At 48.5% G+C, this 20805-nt stretch overlaps 1 protein-coding gene across 2 annotated transcripts in view; it reads left to right on the top strand.

The window, feature by feature from the left end:
- Window positions 1-20805, top strand: part of Slc5a8 (solute carrier family 5 member 8) — a 43908-nt gene that overhangs the window by 12885 nt on the left and 10218 nt on the right. For both annotated transcript variants that reach the window (XM_063255446.1, XM_003475870.4), the window contains 8 exons: window positions 4963-5030; window positions 5911-6065; window positions 8727-8867; window positions 11194-11323; window positions 11884-11972; window positions 13567-13679; window positions 15183-15250; window positions 18928-19014. In XM_063255446.1, the coding sequence (XP_063111516.1) occupies window positions 4963-5030; window positions 5911-6065; window positions 8727-8867; window positions 11194-11323; window positions 11884-11972; window positions 13567-13679; window positions 15183-15250; window positions 18928-19014 (851 nt within the window). The remainder of the gene's footprint in view (window positions 1-4962; window positions 5031-5910; window positions 6066-8726; window positions 8868-11193; window positions 11324-11883; window positions 11973-13566; window positions 13680-15182; window positions 15251-18927; window positions 19015-20805) is intronic.

Here is a 20805-nt window from a genome sequence, read left to right as displayed (position 1 = left end):
ACTATTTGCTCCTTATTTATACTCTGGATTTCTCCTATAAAAGACGGACCACGTGATAGTTAGGCTCGCGTGCCTGATTTAGTTTACCTAATGTTGTGGTCTCCCGGAGCATCCATTTTCCTAAAGGCGACCCAGCTTTATCCTCTTTGTGGCAGAGTGGTGCTCCAGGGTGTGTAAATCCCTGTCTCCTCTATCCATTCATCCAGCTGAGGGATGCATGAGCCGCTCCCATGATTTAGCCATTTTCAAAGTGGCAAATCAGGCAGCTCAGTTTGGGGCTCAATTTCAGTAAGCCTCGTGCTCTCCGTGGAGAGACAGAGGATGAAGGGTGCTGCCGGTCACCCACATCGGGGCTCCTCAGACGGGGTGTCTTTCCCGTGTACACTTAGAGAGCTCTTTCCCGGATCTTGTCTCGTCTGGGGAAGTTTATGTTTGTGATCATGGGGAAGTTATTGGAATTCTAGCGAGTTAATTCCAATCCACCCCTTCCACTGCGACCCAGGTGAGAATAAACACCCTAAGGCAAATAGACAGTTGTGGGGGGGCAAGGGGCTCTGAGCCCAGCCCAGATGGTGTTCACTGGAACGAAGGCCAGAGCCCAACCCGGGTTTTATTAATTCCCCGCGAGGGGCGTGGCTCAGGGGTGAGTGACAGTGAGAGTGGCGGGAAATTTGTGACTGCTGTGACTGCTGTGAACCGGGCTAGGAAGGAGGTTTAAGATCACCCCTGTGATGAGCAGAGGGAGGAAATGCAGAGAGAGAAAGCAACCTGCAAAACACAGCTGAGGCCGTGTCTAATCATCTGGGGTCGGTGCTTCAGCTCTGATGCACGTGCACGGTCCGTCTGCCCCGGGAGGTCACGGCCCTTTTTCTCCAGGCTCCGTCCCAGCGGACAGTGTGGAGCAGGGCTCTCCATCCCGCCTGGCTCTACCACATATCTGTGGGGTCACTGGGCGGGGGGGGGGGACCTCAGCCTGCTGGAATTCTTGTGCTCAGTTAGAAGCGAGTTAATCTCCAAAACTTCCTTGTGAACTGGGCAGGTGGAGGCTGAAGGGAAGGAACGTGGTGGGATTCCTGGGGTGAATGCCTTATGGAGAAACCCGCTCACCCTCCCCCTGCCGTCTTGATTTTATAAGAGGTGTGGTGGTCATTCTCCCTGTCCACGCAGCAGGACCGGATGGTCACAGTGCGCCCTTATCTCTAAATGCCAGCCGGGTGCCACCTTCCTGATCAGTTTCTGACCTCAGGAATGGCTACAGGTCAGGAAGTGAGCTGGCTCTCAATGTCCTGAGTTACCTATTTATCTTAGGGATCATTGCAGAGGTTAGAGTTTTAAAGTGCACCGACGGTAATCTGTGAAGACATCAAGGATTCTGTTCTTCTTAGACTGAAGTCCTGTGCAGAGTAAGGAGGACCAGGGTCTTCGTGGAGAGCCCTGAGTGTCACCTGTGTACTCACCCTGCGTGTTAGTGCTGTCTCTGTCAAGCTGCGTGTGGACGTGGGGAGGTGCACTGGCTGATTTTTGAATGTTAAATACATCTCGCAGCCTTGGGATAAGCCCCCTCGGTTGTCGGGTATCAGCCCTCTTACACATTAGTGCATTTGGGTGGGGCGTTTTGTTAAGGGTTTTGTAGCTCCTGAGGGATTTTGCACCAAAGCCTGGGTTTCTGACTCTGTCAGATTTTTTAACCAGCTGTGCTGGCTGCATAAATGAGTCAAAAAGCGTTTCCTCGTCCGTTTTTCTTGAAAGAGTTTGCATAAAACCTGTGTATTTCTTTTTTAAAGGCTTGCTGGAATTAAAAATAAAGGCACTTGGGTCTGATTTTTTTTTTTTTTTTTTGTGGAAAGATTTTGGTGTATCAATTCAATTTATTTAATAAATTTAATGCTAATATTAAATTATTAGTGTTTTAAACTTCTTTACTGTCAATTTTGATCACTGTATTTTTTTCTGGGAATTTATCTACTTTTCTAACTTATAAACTTTCCTGACAGTTGTTTGCAAAGAGAGACCATATCCTGGGCCACTGAACAAGTCACAGTAAATGTAAGGATTAAACTCACAAGAGTGGCAGTTGTCTACCAAATCAGTAGCAAAATTACAAGCTAGAAAGCTTCCCAATATTTGAAAGTTAACATTGTTCTGAATAATCCACACAGAAAACAAATCACAAAAGAAACTAGAAAATATTTTGAACTGAAAGATAATAAAAATACCAGCTTACCAGGGGTTCAGAAGACACACTGTTTAAAGAAAAATTTATAACCTCGGGAATGTATAAGACAAGAAATATTTAAAATTAGTGATCTAAATGTCTACCTTTAAGCTAGAAAAGTTAAACACAAAATAAATAGAAGAAATAAGTTAATGAAACAGCACAAATTAAAGAAGTAGAAAAAGAAAATTAACAAAACTCAGAACTGGTTCTTATAATTAAAAACATCGATAAGCTGGGTGAAGTGGCACACACCTCTCATGCTAGCACTCAGGAGGCTGAGGCAGGAGGATCACCATGAGTTCAAGGCCAGCCTGGGTTAATAGGGAGACCCTGTCTTAGAAACAATAAATAAATAAATACATGGATTTATACGTAAGATACAGCAAGAACACAGATAAAAAGGCATCTTATCAGTATTAAGAATAGATAGAAGGAATGTCTGCTACTAAAAAGAATGTGCGTGATGCGGTTAAGGTATTCAAATAGTCTACACCTGTCTCTCTCTCTCTCTTCTTTCTTGGTGATGGTAGCACTGGGGATTGAACCCAGGACCTTGCCCATTTGAGGCAAATACTCCACTGCTGAGCTACTCCAGCCCTCTAACATTTTGGGTCTCTATTGACTTTTAAACTTGTTCTATCAATCACTGAGAAAGAAACGTTGAAATCTACAAATGTAAAAACTAGTTTTTCTGTTTCTTCCATTCTGTCAGTTTTTAATGGATGTAGCTTGAAGCTCTTTTAAAGTTTCTTTTAATTTATAATCTCCCTCCTTTTCCTCTCCCTTTAAATTGCATTTCTTTGTTGAGGAAATTGCATCCTCATGGGGGTCACTGAACACTTTTCCACACCCTCTACGTTTCCTGTGAACAGTTGTGGTTATGTCTAGGTGTTCAGGCTGCAGCCCAGCTCTTTAGAAATGACATCCCCTCGGCAATGCTTGTAAGTTTATAATTTTAAGTTAATTAAGACTTAAAGAATGGGATAGTCTAGGTTTTTGTTCTGTTTTCATTAATGCGATGGCGCACAGCGGCAGAGAGAGGCTTGCTGGTCATTTGGTTACTCTGAAAAGACAGATTGCAGAGGAGAGGCCTGGGCAGGAGCCGACTCCAGGGTTAGTCATATACAGAGCGAGTGGAGCTGAAGGCTGAGGCTGGAGCTCAGGGTGGAGCACAGCCTGCACCCGAAATACGCAAATAAAACGAGAGGAAAATAGTTTCTCTACTATCTCCTAAGCCAACTGAGATTGTTTTTTTTGTTTAAAAATACATCATTATGGGTTTCTGATTTACATACATGCTGCCGTTTCGTATCGTAAGGTCGGTATTATTATCAACGCTCCAGTTGCCTGTCTTATCCGCAGGGGTTCCTGGGGGAGGTCCCCTGATTTCTCCACCTGGGCTGCACCTCAGAGTCATGTGAGAATCTTTAAGAACTGCTGATACTTAGGCGCGCACCCCAGACCTGTGAGTTAGCTAGCGCACTGAGCAGTTTAAAAGTTGCTCTGGTAACCGGGGATGGTGGTGCACATCTGCAGTTCCAGCATTGGGAGGCTGAGGCAGGAGGACTGCCACAAGTTCAGGGCCAGCCTGGACTACAGAGTGAGACCCTGTCTCAAAAAACAAACAAACAAACAAACAAACACATAGTATCTCCCCCACCCCGACAGCAATAAAAATCTCCTGTAGTGCAATCAAATTTTAGAATCCCTGTCCTAATAGATTTAGAATAATTTATTCCAGTACTGTAACTCATAATGTGATGATTGAAAAGTTACAGGTGTTTTTTTCTTTCCAGGTCACTCTTCTTTAGGGCACACCCCTCTAGGGGTGCTTATAGAATTGCTGTTTTGTCTTTAATTATTTTGGGGGTCTTTTTTGAGCCAGCACCTCGTCATGTAGTTCAAGCTGGCCTTGAACTCACTATGCATCCTAGGCTGGCCTCAAGCCCTCGGCAACCGTCCTGTCTCAGCCTCTCAGGTGCTGGGATTACAGGAATGTACCGACAAGCCCAGCTGAGTGGCTGTGTTTTGTGGCACATTTTTCTCAGTCTGGTGCTGTCACAGATTTCCTACACAGCTAGATCAATTTCTTCCAACTCACTTTTGATTTTAAGTTCTTTCCAATTTTTTAATAATTACGTTAAATATATGGATGGTTCCAAAGTCAAATCTACAGGACGTTTGCAGAGGTGTCTCGTTTCCTCCTGATTGCCCGCCCATACTCTGTCTTCTTCCCTGTGTTTAGGTAACTGCTATTTTGGTTTGGCCTTCATTTATCCTTCCTTTTAAAGACTATCATACACCCGTACATTTTTATGATAGATGGTAACTAGGGACACAGACTTTTCTCCATCTAAGTTCTGTTTGGTAGCGTGCACCCTAGGACGGCATCTCTCGAGGACGGGTGACACTGCATGTTTATCTGGATGGTGTCTCGCGGCAGAGAGATGCATCCTCGGCTGGTCACCGGCCTGAGCAGACAGACACCTCGTGATACCGGCAGCTTCTCAGCCGAGTGGCCGCAGTGGTGCCCTTCTGGCCTCCGCTTGGAGACGGCTGTCATCGGGGCTGTTTAACTCACTGAAACCATTTTACACTATGTTTCTGTGACATTCAGAGTCGCATCCTAGTTTTCGGGAAGTAGATACAGGAAAGCTCTGAGTAAATGAGATTGCTTCCCTCTCTGGAAATTCCCGATGTTTCTGGCATATTTCTCAGCTGTACGTTTCTTTTTCCCTCTGCAGTCACAGGGCTCGATCGGTGGGGCGCGGTGGTGGCCACCGGCGTGGTCTGCACGTTCTACTGCACACTGGTAAGTATGGTGAGAAGACCATAAATTCTCAGTTGTGCGGAGCTGTAAAATGGGCTTTTTACACCTAGACTCCTGCTCCTGACCTCCCGCTCTATGACTTTTTCTGTAAGGAGTATTTGGTTTGGGGTCAAACTGGATCCTTGATAGAACATGAATCACAACTGAACTTGGTTTCTTTTGCCTAAATCACTGCACTGGTCCTGCTCTCCTCTTCTGGTCCATTCCTGCTGTCGCCAGACTCCTAGAACCGTGCTCAGCTAATTCCTCAGCACAGAAGCTGTGATTACTTCCAGATGCCCAGGCCAGGAGTGGCAGGATGCTGGTCGTACCACCAGTGTGGACATTTTTTAGGACCGATGTGTATCTTATGGGATCTTTGATAACCGACTCTTGAGTTGCTGGATCCTATAGAAGACAGGGACCCCAGTCCTAAGGACCAAAGGGGGACACTCGAGGAGTTTGTGGGTGGCTGGGGCAGAGCAGTGCTGGACTCGGGACAGCCACGGTGACCTTCATGGTGAGTACTGACTGCACACCAGCCCTGCTTAGAGGACCGACTGTGACACTGACCTGCGCAGTTCAGCTCTGAAGGTCTCCTTGGCTGTGTCCCCCGCCCTGGCCACGTCAGCGGGCTGGGGAAATCGACCCCACATGCTTAGGGCCAGGCTGTTTTCCGTCTCTGCCTTTGACCACGCTTGAGGGCCCGGCTCGGGCGTCTCCTTTGTCACTGTTCCCCCAACCCGGTCATCTCTCTCCAGTGCGTTTCTTGGCCAAGCTCTGGGTTTTCATCACTTTTGCCCAGCATGGTGTATCAGCAGATGGACGCTTGGTCATGTCTGTTAGATGCGTTAATCCCAATATTTTCTCTCTCTCTCTCAAGGGCGGCCTCAAAGCGGTGGTCTGGACAGACGTTTTCCAAATCGGCATCATGGTGGCCGGATTTGCATCTGTGATTATCCGGGCCGTGGTAATTCAAGGCGGCGTGGAGAGGATCTTAAATGACGCATACAATGGGGGAAGATTAAACATCTGGAAGTAAGTTTCTCTTTACCTCCCGGGGGCGGAAGAGGGTGAAGGATCAAAGACAGGAGTCCTGATGTAGACAGCCGAGGTCTGCCCGATGGGAGAGCAGGACTGCTCAGCGACCGCAGTATTCACACTCTCGGCGGTCCGTGTCACTGACACTGCTGCCGAAGCCTGTTTGCTCGGCCTCCCTCGGGCTCTCCTGTTCTCCAGCCGGAGCAGCTTGCTCACGTGGCTCGCCTCCAGCACTGTGTGTTGGTAGGATGGGCCTTGCTTCAGTCCCGCGTGTGCAATCCATCTCCAGCTTCCGCTGCTCCCAACATGTGAACCTGGGTAAAATTTCCAGAAAACTGACTAGGAAAGAGATGACTGATGTTTGGGGTGACAGCATGACACAGGGTATAATGTATCTTAAGTAGCTGTCCAGTTTGCCGAAGAAGAAGGAGGAGGAGGAGGAGGAGGAGGAGGAGGAGGAGGAGGACGAAGAAGAAGAAGAAGAAGAAGAAGAAAAAAAAAAGAAGAAAAGAAGAAAAGGAATCATGGAAAAGCTAGACTTTTTTACCCCAAATATTTCATAAAATTTAAAGACATTTTTAACAGCAGTTCCCCCATTGTGACATTAGGATCAGGCTTGTGTATCACAGCCAGTGTGGGAAGACACTACTTTTAACCTGGACCAGGCTTTTCCCTCTCTGAGCAGCCTTTCACTGAGATAGGCGATTGGAAATTACTGGCAAGAAGAAAGAAAACCACCCAGTCACTGATGGCTCTTTTCTGGTCTTCTGAAAATAGGCACTAATGCTAGAGAAGAGCTTTTTCAGAAATTGACTTAATACATTAGCTTGTAGAAATGAGTTTCAGTGAACCACATTAACCCATTTTAATAATTTTTCCTCGTGACCTCAAGGTTCGAGCTTGCAGGAAGGAAGCCCCAGTCGCCTCTCTTGGGCCGCGGTTCCCTCCCTGCCCAGGACACAGGCACTGGTGCTATTTAATGGGCAGGGCTAGTTTCTCCAACACAGCCCCGAGTTCTTTTATCAGAAAAGAGGAGCAATGGACACCAGGAGTCAGAAATGACCGGTGCCTTCTTGGGAGAGCTCGATTATTTTCACGTCTCTTCCTGGAGGACCAGCCTGTGGGGAGAAAGTGTGCCACTAGCCGTCTGTCTGCAGGTCACTGTCCTTTATGCCAAGGATGCACACACTCGGGCAACGAAGCAGTAGCTTATACGTCACAAGAGATTTAGAAATCTGTTCTGGTGAGATAACTGAAGAGAAGGACCAAAACTAATGAATTAAATCCTTGGATCTTGTGTTATTTCCTTCTGAGAGTTCACGGAATATTTCGGCTCTTGATTTCCATTAATAGTGTGGGGACTTTGGGGGGGAAAGAGCTGACACTCTCGAAGCTCTTACACTTTGATACTAAATGTTAGGCAATGGCACAGAACCTCTCGCTTTTTTGTAGAAATACTGTACTTAAATAGATGCAAGATCAGAATATTTTACTCCAAATGATCTCAAATGTAAGATCTGGAAAATTTTGTAAGTTTTAGAAAGTGTATTAGTAAGTTTCCCCATCCCTGAGGTGCAATATCTGATAACCACAATTTAAAGGAGGACACTTTTACTGGGTTCATGTTTGAAGGGGGTTAAGTCCATGGTCAGCTGGATCTAAGACAGGAACATCATGGTGGAAGGAGGCGGGGAAGCAGAGCTCCTTAATTCATGGCAGCTGGAAAGCAGGGCAAAGGGACTGGGCAAGAGAGGAAGGCGAGGGACCAGTGCCCAAGCTCACACCTCCATGACCCACGCAGCACACCCAGAGGTGTTCACCGACCCTCTGGGAGGCCCCCAAGCCAGTCAAGTCAACACGGTCAAGCTCAACCTCCACATGTTCATGAAAGCTAGTTGTGCAGAGAGTTCCCAAGTTCACCCTTCAGGTCAGAGATGAACGGAGTCCTTAGGTTGTGAGTGTTTAAAAGGGTAAGCGTTAGGTCAAACATGGGAGTCGAGCTTTCTCTGTAACGGTATTTGAGACAGGCATGATCACAAAGTGGTTTTAAAACATGGGTATTTAGCTTGTGCGTGCAGCATTTTGGGAAAACACAATTATAATCACACATGGTAAGTTTAGCAGGTAAAAAGCCATAAGCTGTGCTAATTGATTGGCTTCTTGATCTTGAATTTGAATTAGAACTCTGGCTCTACATGTGCTAAGAGAGGAACTGTAGACACAGAAAATGTTACTGTGTGTTGCTGTGATGCACTTAGGATTCTCCCTCTGTCTCTGTCTGTCCCTGTCTCTGTCTCTGTCTGTCACTCTCTCTCTCTGTCCCTCTCCCTATTCCCCTCCTCTGATTACAGTTTGACAGATTATTAAATGATTTTCCTAAAACTGTGGGAGAACAATTTCTCTAAATGCTCAGAATCATTAGAGCACGGCTTTTCCATACGTCCCATTTAGAATTTCCAAATCTCTCACAGTAGCAACTGATATGTCACTGATCTTGAGTTGGATCTTTTATAGTCTGATCTTTTATATTGCTTAATTTTTTCACAGACTTAGAAATGTCTATAGGTACATCTTGCTTTCATAGAAAAATACTGTAGGAGGACTTTCTTTCATCTTTGGTCAGTAATTTGGGTTTGTTTCCTGTTTCTTTCCATTTAGTTTTAACCCTAACCCTCTGCAAAGACACACATTCTGGACGATCGTCATAGGAGGGACCTTCACGTGGACCAGCATCTACGGGGTCAACCAGTCACAAGTGCAGAGATACAGCGCCTGTAAAAGCAGATTCCAGGCGAAACTGTAAGCCAAAACACAGTGTGCGAATCATGCACAACCATCAGTGGTGTTTATGAGCGCCTCTGTAGTCAGGTTCAGCTCAAGTTGAAGACTTTTGTATGATGAAAGTCCAAGAGATAAACGCTATGCTTGGTTAAAAAAGACAGAGCATACCAAGCGATGCTGTAGCTTTTAAATCAGATATTTGAAAAAACTTTATGAATTGTTAAGCAAAACAACCTCCTGGAATAAATAGGCAGTTGAAGGATCTATGGGATATTTAAAAATAGAAATACAACCTGGGCTTTACTTGCGTGGTGGAGCAGGTGTCTGATACCCTCCCGGGTCTCAGCACCTCAGAAATGTAAGTGTGTACAGCTCCAGCCATGATGGAACTGGATCTCGAACTAGGGAAAAAATATGCAAGCATGTGACAGCGGGGACAGCACTGCAGAGATGCAGCCGTTCCTGAAAGGGTGACAGGGGAGATGCTCCCGAGCGGAGGCGGTGACCTGAGTTTTATTTCAGCCTCGGTTGTGGGTTCCTAAGTCTGCTCTAATGCTTGGTGCTTGAATTACCCTGGACCAGTGGTCTGTCCTGCCGCACTCCCGTTCCTGAGCGTGGGAAGTGAATGTGGGAAATCACATGTGTCCCGTAAGAAGTTCTCTAAAATGCCGCATTCGGCACACAGGGAGTAGGGGTCCCCTGAGCAGGAGCCCCTTTTTGCATTTTTGGGGTGCCATGTGGAAGGTGGCGAGAAGCTCCTGTTTACCTGGCAGAAGAAACATAAAGAACCATCATGACTCGGGCAGGTGCATGGCGGGGTGACTCAGACAGAGGCAGGGGGCGAGGCTGGGGTGGCTGAGCACCCTCAGGCCCATCTCGGCTGAGAACACGGCACAGAGCAGTGGCCGTGTGGCTTCCTTTGGAGGCCTCGGGGCCGCTTGATGACTTCTGTCCTCACAGTGATGGATGAGGCTGACCTCCTCCTGGGCACCGAGGGGCTTGAAAACCTGAAACAGATGGCTCCAGAATGGCAGGGTGGGAGCGAGAGATTCAATTCTGTTCCCATTCAAAGGAAAATAGGAAAATATCGTGCTGGTTTTATCTCAGAACTCAATGTACGTGTACATTGGTTTACAGCTTTGGTTACTGTGTATGTTTCTGTATGGTTACTGTGTATGTACAAGCCAATTCCTTGAAAACCGCCACAACAGAAGGTCCATGTTAATTTTGATGTGGCAGCTGGCTACAGAATTACACAAAAACAACCTTAGAGGTTCTGATGTTTTAAGATATGTTGAAGGACTGTAATTTACATAAACAGGGATCTACTGGGCTTTTAAATCTATCTGAGAGTGAGGCTCTCACCAAAGTCACGCCCACCAAAGTCAAAGCAGACTCTTCGGTCCGCTGAAAACACAAAACTGAACCCCCATCTCAATTCTGTGGCTAAGTCCATTCCTTCAGAATGGCCCAAAAGGTCTCTAGACTGAGACAGACCGTCCGAACCCAGGGGAGCTGGTCCACCGCTCTGCACTGTGAATTCCTGCTGGGGCGTAGGAATCTTATCACAGTCCATTGACAAGGGTCAGTACCAGAGGTTTGTAAGGAATCTATCCGAACATCACCGAAGTGAAATAAAACAGTGTGAGTTTAGCGTGTAAAACTCAGACATCTGCTGGGCATGGTGGTGCACCCCTGTCATCCCAGCACCCGGGAGGCTGAGGCGGGAGGGAGGATCGTTTCGAGTCCAAGACCAGCCTGAGCTGCAAAGTGAGCTCAAGGCCAGCTTGAACTGCATAGTGGGACCCCGTCTCAAAAAGACAAAATAAATAAATAAATGAATGAAGCAAGCACATGGCGGACGTTATCACGATGAACAGGGTCGACAAGAAGCCTGGGAAGCCAGGGCATTCAGACCTGTGTCTTCTACTCACGGCTGATCTTAGAAATTACACTCAAATATTTTGGGAGTTGCTGTGTGGACGCTAACCATGTGGGTTAGCGTTCCGACCGTGTTACTTCTTAAAAGGAAAACAAGCAGTAATTCCGGCCCTGTTGCTGTGAAGACACATATTTTCTGACAAGAAGGCCAGTGGTAGTGTAATTAGATGCCATGATAAAATTACCATGCCTGTGGGATTCCAGCCAGAAGGACACACACATTTATTAGCAAAATATCATCTGTTACAGATACCAGATTGTTATTGGCTGACACCATAAGACTTTAGAGTAGACTGAAAAGTAGCATTTTTGATAGCCAAACGATAACATGCATTGATTGAATATAATCATGAAGCTCTTTCTGCTCAGGTCACAGAGCTCTGTCCTTCTTCTTCTTCTTCAGGTCTCTCTACATCAATCTTCTGGGACTCTGGACAATCGCCGTCTGCGCGATGTTTTGTGGGCTTTCCCTGTATTCCAGGTACCTGGACTGTGACCCCTGGACATCCAAGAAGGTGTCCGCGGAAGACCAGGTCTGGTTCCACGTCTCTCTTCCTGGGGTGGGGTGGGGTGGGGTGTGTGATGAGCCCCTGTCCATGTAGAGCCACAGCGAATGAGCACGAGCTAATCATCTTCTCTTCTATAAAGCGTGCGGCAGACTTTCAGCAGACAGGGCAAGCACGCAGAATGCTGTGTCTAAAGTTAAATTATCGGGACACCTGGAAAAACTCTGAGCCAAGCGTTAAATGGAATCACACAGTGCTGGAGGCAGAAATGTGAACACCAACCTAAACACCTACACGCAAATCAGAATATTGCATATTCTCTACTAAAAGTTTCTCATGTATTAGATGAGGAAACTGAGGCTCAGTGGAATTAAGTAACCAAAGCCATCTCTGCCTGAATCCAAAGCCTGTTTACTTAGCGATTGTGCTTTTTGGTTTAAATGCTAGTTTACTTTTAGGGGCTCTGAAATCTCCTTTAGTGGGAAGAACATTCCTGGAAGAACAACACTCTTAGGTGTTGTAGTCAGGAACGGTTGGTTTTATTCAACAGCCAGAGGCACTTAGGGGTCCATTTTGGAATTTTCCAGCTCTTGCCTTACCTGGTACTGGACATTTTTCAAGGTTATCCCGGCGTTCCTGGGCTTTTCGTGGCCTGCGCTTACAGCGGGACCTTAAGGTAGGCAGAGGCTCTGTGAACACGCTGTCCTCCAGGGGTCTGTCTGTCCTCATTGGTTCCTTTGCGGGGAGAGCTCTATGCTGTGCGTGTGAGGCACCATTGGGTCATGGTGGGCGGAGCACTGCCCCTGTTCACTGGCCCCTCTCTGGGGAGGGGACTCACACCCTGCCGTCCCCGAGGCAGGCTGCTGTGGTACAGCGTTGCCTTCTGGGAGCTGGCTGCTGGCGGATGGCAAGGACACCTCTGTGTGGATGTAACTCCCTGGTCACATCCGATGAACCCCAGAATCTTTTCCTCACCAGCATCTGGTGTCTACACCAGCATCTGATCATCGCCTACCCTGACAGTGACCACTGGGCAGTAGCTGTGTTTATCAAAACTCCATGCCCACCCAGGGCCTCTCAGACAGACTCCCCCATTTTTCCAGTAGGACTCGATGTCGGGGTGCTGCAGGCCTCCGCCCTGCCCTCGCACCCCGCCCCTCTCCAGCACGAGAATCTCAGACCAGCACCGTCTCCACATCACACCACCAGCACAGACAGAAGTCACCTCCTGTGCCCGGGAGGATGTCATTCCCAGAATCCGGCTTCTTCCAGCCTGGAACAGTGACTGGCCCTTCCATCTGTCTCGGACTTCATATGCTTTTCTCAATATTTTCGGCATAGAAATCTTAGATGTATTTTGTTAGGTTATTACTGAGATGCCTGCTGGTTTATTATGCCATGCAAATATCATTGTAAAATGTCACACTTTGTGGGTTGATTGTAGGTGACAGCATGGGCATTCATATACTGGCACTGGTTTTGCAAGTCTGCCTAAGTCACCTACTAAGGCTTTTTTTTGAGATGAGGTCTTGTGATGCAGCCCAGGCTGATTTTGAATCTGTGGTGATCCTCCTGCCTCAGCCTCTCAAGTGCTGGGATTGCAGATGTGAGCTATCACACCCACCTCACTCATTAAATCCAATAAACTGCAGGATGTTATTTCATGAACGTGGTATCTGTAAACAAAATCTTTAAATTTTAGAGTAGCAGTCAGTCTAACACACACATGGCTAAAGCATGATCAACTGAAAAATTAGAACGGAATCGGGCGATGTGTCAAACGAGATATACTCTCGTCTAAAGCATCTTGGGTTTTATCACTGCCCTGCTTCCTGTGTTTGTGGTAGGAGACCGATATCAACATGCACAGCTAGGAAAGGGAGGGTTCAGGAGAGGACTATTTAAGGCACATGTCACTGAGGGCTTGTGACATTCCTGTCAATGCACAAAGAAAAATGTGTCTTTCAGTCCCATAATAATAATAATAGTAATGATACCATAACACTGTTCATTCTTATGGAAATAGAAGTGATGTAGGTGTATCCTCTATTACCCAGCTATGCCCTGGATCATTCCTGGATGATGACTACTTCCAAAGAGAAGACACCTTGGTTATTTTATTTATTTTTTGTGGTTCAGCTTTGGTTAGTAAGCATGGCAGAAATCTAGCTGCATTTGGGAAGCGCTCATCTGCCTCCTCCTCTCTCATCCCCGTGAACAGTGTTACGAAGGAAACATTAACAGGACTTTCTCCTCTGTTTCCCACGCAGCACAGTGTCCTCCAGTATTAACGCGTTAGCTGCGGTGACCGTGGAGGACCTCATCAAGCCCTGCTTCCGGTCACTGTCGGAGAGGTCGCTCTCCTGGGTTTCCCAAGGAATGAGTAAGCTCCTGCCTTCCTGGTTCCCTTGCAGCTCGGAAGGTGACTTCCTGTGAGACACTAGAAAGCCCTTTTCCGTGACAGAGCATTAAGCAAGTCCCAGTGAGAGTATGTATCACATCCACGTGTCCACAACTTAACGCAGACACGGCCGTGTTTACGACCGAGACTAGGAAGACACTTTAACTATTTCAGGCCAGGTGTGAGCTCGAGGCCAGCTTGAGCTACATAGTGACAGCCTGTCTTCAAACAGTTTTTTACTGTCAGCAGGCCAAACAGACAATTTCCAGGACTTGGTGAGATAAACATGATTTTCATTCACTTAAAGCATTCTGTGAATTCACTACACTGAAACATATGCAGTAAACACATCATAGGTAAGAACATGATAGATGGTTTCAATGTTTTTATTTTCCTAATAATTTTGAGTATTGAAACCGTACAGCAATTGTTCACGACCTTCCAAATGGGGCAGAATCAAACTAAATACAGAAAAGAACAATTCATGTCAAGTGTAAAAAAATCCAGGTACAATAAGATTCTTTACATTCTGTGTTTACCAAAGGTGCGAATGCAGGTGTGAATAAAATAACCTGACTTCAGGACTGCACTGATTACATGATGAGGATTTTTCTGTTTTCCTGCATTTCAAATTTTGGGCATTGGAAAGCCTCTTGACTGATCTAAAATAATTCTTACCGAATGAAATTTTTTTAAAAAATTAAAGCTAGGAGGAGGGGGTTAATGTTTTACTTAATTTAAAAAAGAAAATGTAGGTACCTGGAGGAAAAAAGTGAAAGTTACAAGAGGGAATGAAAATCCTACAACCTGACAAGCAAGAGTGGTTTAAAAAGCTCTATAGGGGCTGGGGATTTAGCTCAGTGGCATAAGCCCCTGCCTTGCAAGCAGGCAGTCGTGAGTTCGATCCCTGGTACCGATAAAAAGAAAAAAGACCAAAAAAAAAAAAAAAAAAAAAGCTCTATTAAAAAGTTTGGGGAAACAGCTGGCAGAGTGGGGGTAGGAACCGGACCTGAAGTTATCCTTTCTGCAGGTTTATCAGGAGAGGCTGGGGCGCTGCTGGTGGTTTGGCCCCAGACCAGGGCGACCCAAATGCGGAAGTCAGAGGCTCCGATTTCTGGGGTTTACTCCCCCCAACTCCTTTTCATCTGCAGTAGGCGGAGCACGGAGTCCTGAGCCTGCCTTATAGACACGTTTACAGCAGATTAGATGTGTAACACGGCACAGCGGTGCTTAGTTTTTAGTTCCCTGGGTTAATTCCGGGGAGTCTCCCCAGTGAAACCTGCTGTCCTCACACCTAGTCCTGGGCCACCACACGTGGGCTTTGTGGAAAACCTCTTCCTTTGTCCTGCTGGCTCCGCGATGCGCGGCCATTCCCGACTTCTCTTGCATCATCTCGTCTCTGCCCTGAGGGAACCGTGGCCCATTCTCCTGGGAGGCCAGTTCTGTGGGTGGGGATCTCACGGTGCCTTTGGTGTCGCCCCCTAGGTGTGCTGTACGGCGTCCTGTGCATCGGAATGGCTGTTCTGGCCTCGCTGATGGGAGGTTTGCTGCAGGTGAGAGCTGACTCAGACGACAGAAGTCGTAGTCACAGAATCCCTTTTTATCTTTAATGTTCATGCACAGTCGTTCCAGATGTCTGTCCTCTGGCACAGCTGCACCGAAGGATGGGGCGGGGGGGATGGACGGATGGACGGACTGTGTGTTAGTTACAGGTTGACACGCAATTGCAAGAAGTGATACAGAACTGCACAGATCTGTGCCACCCGATGGCAATGTCTTGGAAAAGTGTCTCACAGTGGGAACACTTTGATGACACAGTATCAGAACCAGAATACGGACACAGTATGGTAAGGGGGGGAACCATTTGGTAGCAGGAAGGGCCCTGTGGATATCTTCTGTGGCCACACTCACTTCTCTCCTGCCCCCACGCGCAGTCTTTGGTGACCACCAATCTGTCCTCCATTCTGACAGTTTCGTCAAGAGTGTTGCATGAATGAAATCCCGTAACCTTTGAGATCTCCCTGGTTATTGCTATGAAAAGTGAATTCCAATGGAGCTTGGACTTTTTGGTATTATTTGAGCCGACACCCTCTATTTCAGCCAGCTTTCTTTGATGCCACTGTCATAGGGTCAGGGTGATTACTGAGTCATTACTGGCACATGGAGCAGAAGCCCAGGGTCCTCCCCTGGCCTCCATTGACACCCGAGGCAGGAGCTCCTTGCGACATTGGCTGTGGCCCTTGAGGGTAGTTGAAGAGACATCCATGCACTCATGCCAGGGTTCTGCAGGGCTGCCACCGGGTGTCACCCAGCAGTGTGATGCAGATGGACCCTGGGGATTTCCAGGCTTGGTCCAAGGTATCCAGGAGACAACACCACCTCTGTAGAGACGCAGCTGTCCTGCACCTCAGAACAAAGCTAATCCTTGCAAGAAGGAATAATTTCCTCTCCATGACAGGGACACCTGGTACCTGATCCAGACTGCATACAGGTATAAGAAAGCAGAAGTCACCCCAGACTCTGGGGCCCCCGCCCATACCTGGACCTTACTGCTGACCCACACGCAGTCTGTGGGACAAACTGAGCTGGTGCCTGAGACTCATCTTCAGTGTGAACTGCACAGCGGGGAGAAGCTGCCCTGGGGGAAGTTAGTAACAGAGCCCCCCCAGATCCTGTGCGTGACACCCAGAGAGGGGCTGGGAGCAGAGCAGGCTCTCCCCGAGGAATCAACGGGGCCCACAAATCCTTGGTGGGTCTCCAGCGGGCCTCTTGAGTCCCTCCAGGCTGTCCTCACTGTGGACATGTCCTGCACCTGCTCCTGGACAGCCGGGCACCAGCTTTTCCAAGGTCACTGGCATCGAACTGCCCAGCGGCCTGGATGGAACACACACCAGCCCAGTGCTGCCCACTTTCCCTGATGAGCCCTGTACCATGATGTTTATCTCTTGGGCCGTCTCTACCACTGTCTCCTGTCAGTGTCACCTTTGTCTGGGACTCTGGGAAACACCTGATGTGCCTGACAGCCATTTGGGGTGTGCGAAACCTGAGCTGGACCTGATGGACCAGCTGTGATCAGACTCTTGCATCTTCTGCACCTGTAGCTCACAGGTGTCTCTGGACCTTACTGCTCGCTTCTGGGCCCTCCTGGCCCCCTGTCGCATCCCCAGGGCTGCTGCTGTCCAGTCCGGTGGCTCCAAGCCTGTTCGGCAGCATTTCTGTTTCCCTGTAGCTGAGTTTCCAAGGCCCAGGTTCCCTCTCCCTTTTCCTGTTCCCTCTGGCCTGAGGTTCCATGTCCAGCTGTGGCTCCCACACTGTTTATTCAGGGTGCTCGGAGTTTAGGTTGCTGCCCATCCCTGGCCCACTGGCCAGCCCCTCAGTGTGTCCTCATTGGCCCTTTGCTTGTCCGTGGTTTACTGTAGAGCCTGACCACGGTTCTTTCAGTTTGGGCACCTGGGCTTGAACGCAGGGCCTTTGCACTGAGCTACATCCTCAGTGCTATCTGTCTTTATTTTGAGACAGAGTCTTGATAAGTCACTAAATTACCCAGGCTGGACTTGAACTTGTGATCCTCCTGCCTCAGCCTCCCAGAGTGCTGGGATTACACCTGTGCACCACTGTGCCGGCTCTGATTACTGCTTGTGAAGCACTCCTCCCTCACTCTTGGTGAATCTGCCCTAGATCCACAGCCCAGCCCGCCCCCATCCTCTCCCCTAAGGGACCAGTGGGACCCTGGACTTATTCCAGCCCCACCACCCAAGATGCAGCTCTGTTCCCAGCAGATGGTTCTGAGGACCTGCCGACTCCTCCTCACCCTGTCACAGAGGATCTGCTTGAGATCTGACTGCCTGTGGAAGGCAGCCAGTCCTCACTTAACCATCAAGTCATTAGACCGTTAAACGAACTGGTGGCTAAACGAGGAATTACATGGTGTGTACATCACAATGTTCAGAACAAAGAAATGAACAAAGGAAACTCCAACTTGACGACTTTGCTTTATTTGGATAATGCTTCCGAGCGGTCCTGTGATGTCTAACGCAACATAAAACTGAAAATCTGCTCTTCAGAGCTGTCAGCAAAAATTATAGTACTATGAACAAGAAGTGCTGTGCAAAAAAAAAAGACACTGAATCCCTGTAAACAGGACATAAAGAGCTGCACAAAAAAGAGACAGGTCGTAAGTCTGAATGGCCGTCAGATGGGTGGGTGTTAATGAGGAATATCTGTACTGGGTCAACTTGGGAGCCCTCAGGGTTGGAAGTGGAGTGCGGGAGCTACCAGATCTGAGACGGATGGCAGCCCTGGGCCCACTCACGCCTCTCGCCTCTCGCCTCTCGCAGGGTTAACTAAGTCCCTTAGCACCCGAGGCAGGATTTCCCACCCTGGCCTGGGGTTTCCAGGGGCCCGAGGCCCCCACAGCATTATACTGTAGTGCTTGATGTGGCTGAGTCTCCTTTTTAGATTGTCTCCACTGATTGTGCGTAGCGAGGTCTTCTAGCAGAACCAGCGTCACGGCACGCCAGCCCCTCCTCGTTTCTTTGTTAACTGAGCTCTTAATCCTCTAACGCAGTGATGGCGAACCTTTCAGAGCTTTCCATGCCAGAGGTCCGCCACCACCTTCTCTCTCCAAAACTGGGTCCTGCTCCCACTTGTCACCACTGGATCCATGAGCCACATGCTATTTGTCACAGCTTGCTGGGAGCCCATTTCTCATCCCCCCAGATTCTGTGGGAGCCACTCTGGTCACCCCCTCCTCGAGCAGTTCTTTGCTTTTCCTTGTTCTTCACCTTGCAAAGCATTTCTACTCCTGAGCTTTCCCATCTCTATGTCAAAGCAAGTTGCAAATCTCTCCCTGCACCATTTGATCCACTTTTTTTCCTTTCAAATTCTGTTTTCTGTTTAGCGCAGCCCTAGAGAGTCAGGTCGGGAGCTGCAGCGCATGGCTCCCACCACTGTCCTCCAGGTCCCTTCGCAGGTCTCGCCTAGGTCGGTGGACAGAGCTGCTGCTCCCAGGATCCTCTCTGTCTTTGCGTTTTGGTGCCTCTACGGCCGGAACCTGAAGGACCAGGGGACCCTTGTGGGAGGGAAGCAGGAGCCCCCAGGTTCCACTGACCTCTCCGCCAAGGACAAGGCTGCCACAGGAGGCGGGGGCTAGAATGGGTCATCCTTGCCCTGAAACTCTGGTTTGGGTCTGAGACTGCGCGTTGTGACTTTGTGACCTTTTTCTCCCTAGGCGGCGCTCAGCATCTTCGGCATGATTGGAGGACCGCTTTTGGGCTTGTTCTCTTTGGGCATTTTGGTCCCCTTTGCCAACTCAGTAGTAAGTATTAAGAATGTGTGCACATGTGCTGTCCCCAGCAACGGGAGCACCTTTCCACCTTGCGCCCTGCTGTAAAGCTGAGGTTGCTTGGAGATGATGCGTCCTTAGTTGCTTCTCCAATGACTTTAATCACTCATTTTGACCTTGGTGGGGGCCTAAAGAAGTGCTGGCTGTGGACTTGGACCTTGCTTGTCTGAAGGTCAGTGCAAGCGGCCAGAGCCGTGGAGAACAACGTAAAGCTCTGTAGGTGACTGAAGGAATGGCATCCCGTGCCCTCCTGAAAACTCAGTGGCTGGAGTTTAAAGAAAGAGATCGACGGCCTCAGATCTGATCTGAGAGCTTTAGGAACCGGAAAGATGAGGACCTGTGAGTCCTCATGGTGCTGTGACCCCAAAGCTTGAGCTTCCCATGGTTAAGGCTGCAGCTCCAAAATATGATTCTAGTTCTGACAAGGCGATTGTATTTGGGAATACTATCCAGAAAGAGCTACAGACCAGTATTTAGAGTTAGAAGTGCTGTCCCGGAGATTTAGCTCATCCGCATAAGCACCTGCCTGGCAAGTGCCAGGCCGTGAGTTCGATCCCCAGTACAAAAAACAAAACAAACAAAAAAGCTCTACAATAACTAGAAATGCTGAATTTTGGGGGGATGAGTTAAATATAAATTATTTAACTGGAAGCCAGGAGGAAACCCCCTGGTTCTGTCCTGCTGTAGGATGATGCTAACGTCTGTGTGTTTCTTTTGGACGCTCGTAGAGTAACTGCAGAACTTAACACACAGATTCCCCCCTCTCCTTCTAAGGCGTCAGGGCAGGAAAGGCAGTCCCAACAGAGGCTGGCATTTCTGTGATCACTAACGCATCAGAATGAGGAGTCAGGAGTTAATCACGGTGAGACAGACGGGTGCAGCCCTGATGGGACCCTGCCTTTGGACGTGCATGGTGGCTTGTTGAACGTCAGGGGGAAATCAGCTTTTGCTTCTGACACCTGTCACCATCGTGAACCACTTCCGGAAGAAGAGCTGCAGCTGGCGGATTCCAGTGCGCCCCCTTTTTTTGGTGGGGGTGGAGGAGAAGATATTGTTATTCTCAACACAGGAAGTGATTCCTTTTACCATTCAGCGTCTGTCACCCCAATCATCAGCCTCCCGTTGCAGTGGCCTTGCCTGGCCCTCTCGCTCTCCTCCTGTTCTCCCACTGGTAGCCTCCTCCACCTTCTCCCCCTCCGCCAGCGGATGTTTATTTAGGAGCTGAGTATCTCTGCCCTTGAGTTGCGGGTTTTATAATTTCCTGGGTCCTTGATGAAGCCATGCACCTTGCTGAGATGAGCTAGGTCTGGCCTCTCACCAGCTGGCTGCCGGATACTCCAGCCTCGCCTTATTAAGAAAGATTTGCAGCAACCCTGCTATGGGTCCCACTCCGCAGCAAATGTGGGGCACCAGAAGAAAAGAAATCAGAATCAGAGCCCAAGAGTTGATGGCTTCTGAGGGATCTCCCAGACCTTGTCCCCAACACAAATCCCCTGCTCTGGCCAGCAAACTTGAACACGTGGTTCTTTTTTCTCCCTGTGATTTCACTTAGGTTTAGCCCCTGTCTCGAAACCCTTCCTTTTTCCCCACACACAGCCTCCAGGAGGCTCGGCTGCCCCCACTTACCACTGCTCCTAGCTCCCACCGCGGAGGAGGAGCTGCCCAGCTCAAGGTGTGCTTTGCCCCATCCTTTGGAAGTGGGGTGTGCACCACTTAAGAGCTGATGGAGCAGTTGGGGTTCTGCGCAAAAGCGGAGACCCAACT

The sequence above is a fragment of the Cavia porcellus genome, unplaced genomic scaffold, assembly GCF_034190915.1.
Source record: "Cavia porcellus strain 051 isolate PalLab524CR breed Dunkin Hartley unplaced genomic scaffold, mCavPor4.1 scaffold_8, whole genome shotgun sequence".
Classification (NCBI taxonomy): Eukaryota; Metazoa; Chordata; class Mammalia; order Rodentia; family Caviidae; genus Cavia; species Cavia porcellus.
The sequence above is the reverse complement of the archived record's forward strand: the minus strand, read 5'-3'. Positions and strand labels throughout refer to the sequence as shown.